General features: G+C 33.4%; 1 protein-coding gene across 2 annotated transcripts in view; it reads left to right on the top strand.

Moving 5' to 3' along the window:
• LOC106883207 (collagen alpha-3(VI) chain) overlaps window positions 1-9,891 on the top strand; it is a 30,696-nt gene that overhangs the window by 1,899 nt on the left and 18,906 nt on the right. The window contains exons 2-4 of one of the 2 annotated variants that reach the window (XM_052975972.1): window positions 5,556-5,634; window positions 6,290-6,307; window positions 8,133-8,153. In XM_052975972.1, coding sequence (XP_052831932.1) covers window positions 5,562-5,634; window positions 6,290-6,307; window positions 8,133-8,153 — 112 coding nt within the window. In that variant the 5' untranslated portion in view covers window positions 5,556-5,561. The remainder of the gene's footprint in view (window positions 1-5,555; window positions 5,635-6,289; window positions 6,308-8,132; window positions 8,154-9,891) is intronic. The other variant, XM_052975973.1, reaches the window with a different exon arrangement.

Genomic DNA, 9,891 nt, shown 5'->3' on the forward strand with positions numbered 1-9,891 from the left:
ACTAAGTGGACTTTTCCTTTTTCTCTCTCTTTTTCTTTTTTCTTTGTGATGTAATCTTGGGACTGAAAATGTTTGCGGCCGAAGATAGCTTTAAACCATCCTTTATATCAACAATATATACTGATGTAATGACGGTTTGTGTATAAAGCTTGAAACACATGTACCGCGATATCCTTTGTGTTCTGTTTTCAATTTACGTTTGATATATTCTTTCACCTCTGCCACTATCCGGCATATACTGGTGCTTACACTTATCAAATATTACCTCTAAAATTTACAGTACCTACGTACACACACACACACACACACACACACACACACACGTGGTCTGATCAATAAGTATCCGGACTATTGCCATAGTAATAAAGCTAAAGCATGCAGAGTGAAGCCGCTTGACACAGATTGACCTTACTTCCGCTGTTTACAGCAGTGCTTGAAAATAAGGTGTGTAATGTGTGATCATTGCATTGACCATGAGAGAGAAAGTTGACCAGAGAATCTTCATCAAATTTTGCCAAAAGTTTGGCAATACATGCTCAGAGCCTATGCAAAGTTTTCAAAAGGTTTTCATTGTTCTTGACAATCAAGATCTTGTGCAACTGAAACCTGAATGTCTTTTTGGTCAGTTGAAAGCAGTTTTGGCACAAACTTCGCAGATACACGTCTCACACCAAATCTTCAGTGATAATGGACTGATCTGAACTGTAACTGACCTGCACATCCTCTGCTAATTCACAGATGGTAATTTGACGATTTCCCCTCACAACTACATGTACATCTGTGATGTTTTTCTCAGTTCTGCTGGTTGCGGGTCTCCCAGGACGTTTGTCAATATCAACATTTTTTTCACCCATCTTGGAAACGTCTGAACCACTTGTACACTTGTGTGCAGCTCATATACCCCTCCTCATACACTTCCTCCAACTTTGCATAGGCCTCTGAGTGGGTGTCGCCATGGCAACTTTCTCTGTCAGGGTTAATGCGACTATCACACACTACATGCCTTCCTTCCAAGCACTGCTGTAAACAGCGGAAGTGAACTAGAATGTTAAAACTTAGTGCACATGCACAGCAGAGTTCAAGATCAACCTTTGCTAAGCAGCTTCACTCTGCATACTTTAGCTTCATTACTTTGGCAACAGTCCGGATACTTATTGATGAGACCTCGTATCTTTGCCTCCGACACTTGTGCAGCCGGGACCAGGATTTTGAGACCCAGTCCCAGTACCATGCCCGCTTGTTCATGGATCGAGGATACCCCTCAACCCTTGTCCAAACCGCCCTTGCCCGCACTCGTCGAATTGATTGCAACACCACCCTCTCTCCTTCCCCACACTATTCCCCTCATCGCTTCCCCTTTCCTCTCCTTTTCCATCCTTTCACCAGAGGATCCTACAGGCCTTCCGTTGTCACCAGCTTGATCTCACCACCTGCCCCATCTTCTCCAACTCTCCCTTGTCCTCCTTTAAACATGCCTGAAACCTACGTGATCTACTGGTTTGTAGCACCTCCTCTTCCTCACCAGCCCCACCTGGATCCTTCCCGTGCTCCAGATCCCACTGCCACACCTGCCCCTTCATGACCAACATCACTTCACACAGGACTGAACATATACCCCACACACACACTCATACACAAATGTACATACATACACACACACATGCATACACACACATACACATGCACACAATATATACATACACATGCACACACTCGCATGCGCACACATGCACAGGAATGCACTCATTACCTAACATACAACACCATGTTTTTAATTTATTATTATGTGCCAATAATTTTGTTACAGAACATTCTGTAATGTTGTCGGTCAGTAGATTTATTTTTAGATCTTTTAATTCGGATTGCTGCATAAATTCCATATTTTCCCCTAACATTTTATAAAACATTGAAAAATCGTTCAGTTTATTTAGAGCGTGGTTGTAGTTTTATGTATTAGCTCTTTACACTTCATTATGTTATGAATTTTAATCTGAAGTATGTTAAGACATCAGTGAAAGAAAATATATCGCTAAATACTTCTATTAAAATTACAAAATCATGATCTAATGAATTGTCAGAATTTATAGTGGTCTCACCCTAGGCTTCAGGATTTTCAATGATGTCTTCAGAAAGTCTTAAGAAATAACAATTTTCCTTTTGCAGTTATAATTTGATGTGATGAGTAAACTTTATATAATTGCTGTTGCTTTGGATGATATCTGCCCATACATTGACTCTTTTGAGTGATTTTATAAAAGATGTACCCTGTCCATTTATTGTAGATAAAATATTTTGCATTCTTTCATAGGAAATGCTTGTAAGAGAACTAAATGTTGATAAAGATTGCACTGTCATCTTTCATCTTTCTTTGTTACCTTTGACTGCAACCAACTTAATTATCCTGCCATTGTAGCAACACCATTGTAGATTTTTGCAATTAATTTGTTTTCACACTGCCACCTTTCAATGCATTTAAAAACGTTTATATAAAGCATTTGCTGAACAGTCTCCATTAACGTTAAAACCAATGAATTGTCTTTCTAGCCAAACGGTCTTTTTTGTAACGTAATGCAAAATAGTTGACCGGTGTGAATAATTGAATAAATCAGATGTTTCATCTGAAAGAATAGCAATAATTCTAGCCTGCTTAAGTTCATTTTCTATTTCATTCAACATAACTTTTTGAATTGCATCAAACAAGTCATTTTGAATTCTGTATAAATTTGAGATGTCAACTGTATCTAGATGGCCTGCATTGTGCTTATTAAATTATAAGAGTTCTTTATAATTCTCGGGATTAGTGGGTTTGTAAAATTCAAAATAATCCCAAAACAATAATTCTTGGCAACCTAAAAAATTAACTGCATCAATCAGTCTTTGTTGATTGACTCTGTTTTGTTTAACTTCTTTATTATGCTGATTTATGATGCAAACATTCCCAAATGTCTTAAGATTTATCAATGATTTTATGTTCTTGAGAATGTCCATGTTTTATCCCAGCCATAGGTAGATTATTTAAATCACTGTAATCTTTATCATTCCAAACAGTTTTCATCTGAATTAAACAGCAGGCATGGCCAGCAAAATAAGTTAGCTTAGCACTTCCATTTAACCATTTTCTCTTTCATATCAATCTGACAATATACAATTCATTTCTTGTTGGAACTTCACAAATTAGTTAATTTTAGTGACATTAGTTTGTCATAATTTTTAATTAATAGTTTCTGTTCAATATTTATTTTTGGAAGACTATTTTTCAAAAGCTTTTTCTGCAACACTTATATCTGACATTTGGACTAATATTTCAAAAGTTCAAAAGATAATAAAAAAAATTGAAGGTGGTAATGTGATTGTGTGTGTGGACATATGTATGTATCTTTTCTGTTAAAAAGTAGTACACTAAAAGTCAACTTGGATAAAATGGCAGATAATACTAGTAAAGCAAAGGGTTTAATTACCTAATGAATACAGTGAAAGAAAATGTAACTGTTTTCCTTTTGGGACATGAAATATTAATCAGAAAATGAATAAATCTTTGTTTCCACTATGTAAATTGTCTTTCTTGGTCTGCAAAGCTTTTGTGTCATAGTAATCTGATAAAATTAATGAGAATGACAGAAGTTTTTTGTGAAAAGGGCTGAATTGTCTAAATTTAATGCTTTTCCACACCTTTCACTTGAGGTCAATCAATCATCACTTGTGGGTCGATTACTTATTTAATATATCAAATATGAAGAAATGAGAAAAGTGTATATGTAGATAGGTATTTACAGCTAGATAGAGGAGGGTAGTAAGAAGCTACATGCATTTCCAAAAATGCATGCCTTTTGGTGGTATCTTAATGGATTAAGAAATTATGTCAGGATAGAATTCTTTTTATGTGGAAATAATGCAACATTTCTTTGTATCTAGCATGACAGAAAAGTGTTTCCTTAGTTCGTCTCCCAAATAAATTCACTAATTCAATTTTCAATAGTTTTGACAACTTTCAGTGTATGTAGAGATAAGATACATATTTGAATTTATTTTTAGATGTATGAAAAATAAATCAACATGCATTGCATGACTTGCATATCTTGAGTACATGCTGCTGGTGTGTGTGTACATGTAGATATATATGCATAAACATGTGTATGTATATTCATATATCATTATCATCATTTAATGCCTGCCCTTGTACAGTTTGACTGGAACTGGCAAGCCAGAGGATTGTGCCAAGTTCTATTGTTTGCTTTGCATTGTTTCTACTGGTGGGTGCACTTCCTAATGCCAAACTGTTCAACCTGTACCAGCTTGGAAGGCATACACTAATTGATGATATATGTGTGTATATGCACACATGTATATATAATTATATATACATGTGTATAGGTATATGTAAATATTTATGCATGTATATATTTTTGTATATAATTGTATATGCACGTGAGTGCATGTTTATACTAAAATAAAGAAATTGGCTCATTAATTAGTTATGAATATTTTACTTTTACCAAAAGAAAACAATTTTTAAAATTGATTCTGTCTAGAAAATTTTTATAAATTCTAATTTTGATATAATTTGGAGAAATATTTTTACTCATGTCTGCAAAAAGCAGCTTTGCAAATATCTGGGCAATCTTTATATTTCCAGAATAAGATTAAAGATGTTAAAAAACACTATTGATGTCACAACAAATAAAAATTAGTTGTTCTGATTGAAGTATGTTGCTGAAATCTTCAACAGTAAAAGTTACTTGAAAATTATATTTTTATGAAAACATATTCAAAGATATGGTCATAGAGGTAAGTTACCCTGCAGATGTGAATGTCTCTTCAAAAATCAGTGAGAAGGAAAATATCTGTGGATGAAACCAGCAACTCTTCTACACTGATTATACATTTATGTTCATAACAATAATCATTGTCACACTCAGTTATGTTAGTAAAAAAACAAAAGAAAGAAAAAACTAGCTAAAACAAACTTTAAAGATACAGTCTGTGAGTGGAACAATAAAAATATGGAAAACTTGAAGTTCAATATGCAACAATTGTTGTTAGCTTAACTTCAATGATGAAGCTTTTGTTCCTTTGTTAGAAACCAGCTCTTTCATTCTGGAAAGAATTCTGATAAATAAAAAGAAAGAGCATACATATGCATGCTCACACACATGCTTACACATAAAGATACATCATGATAAATTATACTTTCTTTTGAGATATCATCTATCATATTCATTAAATGAGATATTTATCTACCATGACACCATGATGTTTAGTTTTAAAAGGAGATATTCAACCCGCTCTTGAAGCATAGAAGGATGGAATCCTATGAGTCATCCAAACAAAACTTAAAGTTTTAGTATTTTACCAACTACATAGTGCTTGTCCTTGTAGCATTTAAGATAGAATAGCGACAATCATCAACATTTAAATTCACATTATTAATTAATCTCTATCACTTTCACTGACCACTCTAAGTTCAGCACAATTTCATAATAAAAGTTGAATACTAAAACCAATAAACTAAAAATTTTAAATGTTTAATTTTATTTTTTACCATTTTCTATTTTCAGTTAATCATGGGCCGGTGGCTAGAAATTTCCTGCTTTCTCCTCTTCCTATTTTATTTTAGTTCTCAAGACTCAGTTTATGGTAAGTAGATAGATGCCTAATATTTATTCATAGCATTTGTAGCATAAAATGTAAATTGATGTACATTATCTTTAAAATGTTGCATCTGTCTCTCAATCTCTTCTCTCTATCTTCACTGTTAATCTCATAACTGACCTCCAAATTTTTCACCTTCATGAGCGCCATCTACTTTTCTTGTGGCTACTTTTGCTGTCCATTCTTTTCTTGCAAACATAATGCACAACATTACAAATAGTGAAATTCCTAACATATACTACTTTGTTTCTTCAATCCAATAATATATTCTTGTGAGAAAGTGTCTCAAAGAATTCCAACTTGGATTTAATTATAAAATATTTTTTTTTAAATCACATCATTATTAAAAATTTGAGAGTAACATCTTCCCTGATTTCCTTAAGCTTCCTTCTCATAATTTTGGAAATGCCTTTTATGGTTATATTCTCTTTCTTTATGTATTTAGAGAAACAAATTAAAATCAATAATTGATATTTTTTATCAAAACAAATATAATGTGACCATTCCAATGAAGTTTTGGGAAAGTTGCTAATATCCATAGTTAATTTAGTTTTTAAGTTTTGTATTTTTACTTCAATACTATGAATTGCCAAAACGTCTATTCTGAATGTTTATACTAAGCTATTACTAATTATTACAGGTAACAAGATTGATATGGGTAAGTACAATATTTTTCATTTTGTTTTATATATATTGTTTTGTCAAAATATAAAAAAAAACCTTTGGAGGTTATATTTACAATGTTAAATGTAGTTTATGTACCTGGCTATGATTTAACAAGTGTTTAAAAAGCATACTTTATAGTTAATCTTAATTCAATAGATTTCCTATAACCCTTTTTGAAATATCAACTTTAAACTGATTTCATCATTCTAAAAATAGGCCTGTATATGTTTGTATGTGTGTTTATGTATATATATCATTCAACCATGGTAGTGGTTGAATCTATTCTTAAGTCCACCGTTTTGTCAATCACAGCTTCACCATTAATTCAGTTCTCAACTAAATTGCAAACTGTTAATAGTTTTTTAAAGAGGACACCTCCTCAGCTACACTTTGGCATAAATAGTTTGAGATTTGGTTCAGTACAAAAAAAGTTACATCAAAATAATTGCGACCTCAAGGGGGCCAGTAAGGTACATATTCATCTTCAATTAACATAAATTTTTAAAATTTTATATCTTAAATGATAGAAAATGCATGAGGAATTCAGAATCATTAGTCGCATTGAACAAAAATTAGTAGAAAAATGGTTATGAGGTAAAATATTATGAAATTTAATGTCAGTAAGTAAGGAAGTAATGCAATAAGAATAAAGAATATATTTCTAAAATGAATGTTTACATTCTAAGGAGGTGTGCTGGCAGAAACGTTAGCACACCAGGTGAAATGCTTAGTTAGGGTTAGGGTATTGTTTCATTTGAAACTGTGTTGGTATAATGATGAACAAAATGCTTCAGCTTTGAGACTTCTAGGTGTTAGATTTACTTGAAATTTTTTCGAGCACATAGACTTATGTATAAGATAGTTACAGGTGTTGTGTGTGTGTGTGTGTTTTGGGGGGTGGGGGTGCTGCTTGAGAGAGAGAGAGAGAGTGTGTGTATAAATACACTGGTATTTTAGTGGTTGACAATATTTTAAATCATAAATTCTTTTATATTTTACAATAAGAAGTAACAATTTCAATACTTCAATAGTACCATTCACTTGTAACATTAACATTTTAATAATTTTTATCTTGTAATAATTTTAGTAAGTCAGCAGACTGGCAGAAACAATGAAAATATCTAATAATGTTCATAGTTTCATTCTCTATATTTTATGTAAAAGTTATACAAAGCTTATTGAAGTATTATAGAGTCCCTTATTAAAATCTTTCACTAACTACTACTTTATTAACCATATAAACTTGATTTTTATTCTCATTTTTTTTTTTTATTGTAATAAACTTTATGCAAAATATGTACTTTGTATTGCCATTATATGTGCTTTTGAAAAATGCAAAAACATTGTAGGTCAACTAGTAAAATAGCATAAGTTAAATTTTTTTGATAGAATTCAGTGTTAATGGTTGGATGCAAGATTGTGATCCCTTCAGTTTATTATCACAGTCATCCTCTGCTCCAATAACAGATTGTAAACATTTAGAATTATAAAATATTTGCTATTGCCTATTGTCATTTGTATATGTTAAAAGGTAAGCGTAAATATCTTTTTAATAAAAATAATCCATCCATATATAAGAATTACCTATGTATAAAATTATTAATCACTTAAATTACAAATCATTATTATTAATAGGCAAAATGTTAGTACATTTCTAATTGTTTATTACAAATACTGAAGTGTATCATTAAAATTATTAGCAATGTAGATATTTAACAAATTTCTTGAACAATTAAAATATTTTCATGGCTAAAATAATAAAATTTTCAACCTTTTTTTCTTATAGTGTTATGTTAATGTTTTATTCTTGTTTACAGCTGGCATAAAAAATGCTAAAAGTAAGTTGGTATCCCTGCAAAAAAAAAAAAAGATTAATTCTTAAAATATATACTTCTCACAACGTCCAAAGCTTATTAAAAGCTTGAATCAATGCTAACACTTGTCTCATTTCAATATTGTTATAAACTACTTAAAACGAATTTCTGAAGAATATCAAAAGAATATTCCATGATAAAAACAATGATACTAATCAACTAAACATCAGTGAATGAAAATGAAGTTGAAAATTGGAGAAAAAATATTGCTTTTTTCAACGTTTGAGTTAAAAAGATTTTGTCATATATGTTTATAGCCATTGTAACCAAAGTCTTCCGCTTGAATATAATTTCATTCAGAATTTATACTAATTAACTAATTTTCAGTTTTTTATGAATTAATCTGAAATAAAAATTTTGCAATATAATTGCATATATGTGTGTGTGTGTGTGTGTGTGGATGTGTGTGTAGGTGTGTGTGTGTATATACATAAGTGTATATGTATATATGTGTATGTGTGTATACGTTAAATTACACTGGTACGAGACTGGTAACGATCGTGCTCGAATGGTGCTTTTTTCGTGCCACCAGTCAGTTGCTCTGGCAACGATCACACTCGGATGGTGCTCTTAGCGCTCCACTAGCACGGATGCCAGTCATCGAATTTGATTTCAATTTCGATCTCACTTGACTCAACAGGTCTTCGCAAGCAGAGTTTAATGTTCAATGAAGGAAAGGTATGCATAAGTGGGCTGGTTACACCCCTGGCATAGGTCACGGGTTATGGTCTCACTTGGCTTGCTGGGTCTTCTCAAGCACAGCATTTTTCCAAAGGTCTCGGTCACTAGTCATTGCCACGGTGAGGCCTAATGTTCGAAGGTTGTGCTTCACCACCTCATCCCAGGTCTTCATGGGTCTACCTTTTCCACAGGTTCCCTCAACCGCTTGGGTGTGGCACTTTTTCACACAGCTGTCCTCATCCATTCTTGCCACATGACCATACCAGTGTAGTTGTGTCTCTTGCACACCACATCTGATGCTTCTTTGGTCCAACTTTTCTCTCAAGGTACTTACACTCTGTCGAGTATGCACACTGACATTACACATTCAGCGGAGCATACTGGCTTCATTCCTTGCAAGCTTACGCATGTTCTCAGCAGTCATGGCTCATGTTTCACTGCCATGTAGCATAGCTGTTCATACACATGTGTCATACAGTCTACATTTTACTCTAAGTGAGAGGCCCTTTGTCACCAGCAGAGGTAAGAGCTCTCTGAACTTTGCCCAGGCTATTCTTATTCTAGCAGCTACACTTTTAGTGCACCCACCCCCACTACTAACTTGGTCACCTAAGTAACGGAAGCTATCAACTACTTTTAGTTTTTCTCCCTGGAATGTGGCAGAAGTTGTTCTCTGCAGATTTTCAGTGTTTATTGCTCCTGAGCATCTGCCACATACAAAAACTATCTCCCCAGTTAGCCTTCCATTGATATTGCTTCACCTCTTGTGTGTCCATAGCTTACACTGGGTACATCTTATAGAGTTTCTACCTACGCCATTTCTACAGATCGAGCAGGATTTGTGGTTTGTCTGCCTTCCTACTTATTAGGACTTTGGTTTTAGCTAGGTTGACTCTAAGGCCCTTCAGTTCTAGTCCTTGCTTCCACACCTGAAACTTCTCTAGTTCTGATAGTGACTCAGCAATTAGAGCAAGGTCATCAGCATAGAGGAGCTCCCAGAAGCATCCTGTCTTGAATTCCT

This window comes from Octopus bimaculoides, chromosome 23, assembly GCF_001194135.2.
Source record: "Octopus bimaculoides isolate UCB-OBI-ISO-001 chromosome 23, ASM119413v2, whole genome shotgun sequence".
NCBI lineage: Eukaryota > Metazoa > Mollusca > Cephalopoda > Octopoda > Octopodidae > Octopus > Octopus bimaculoides.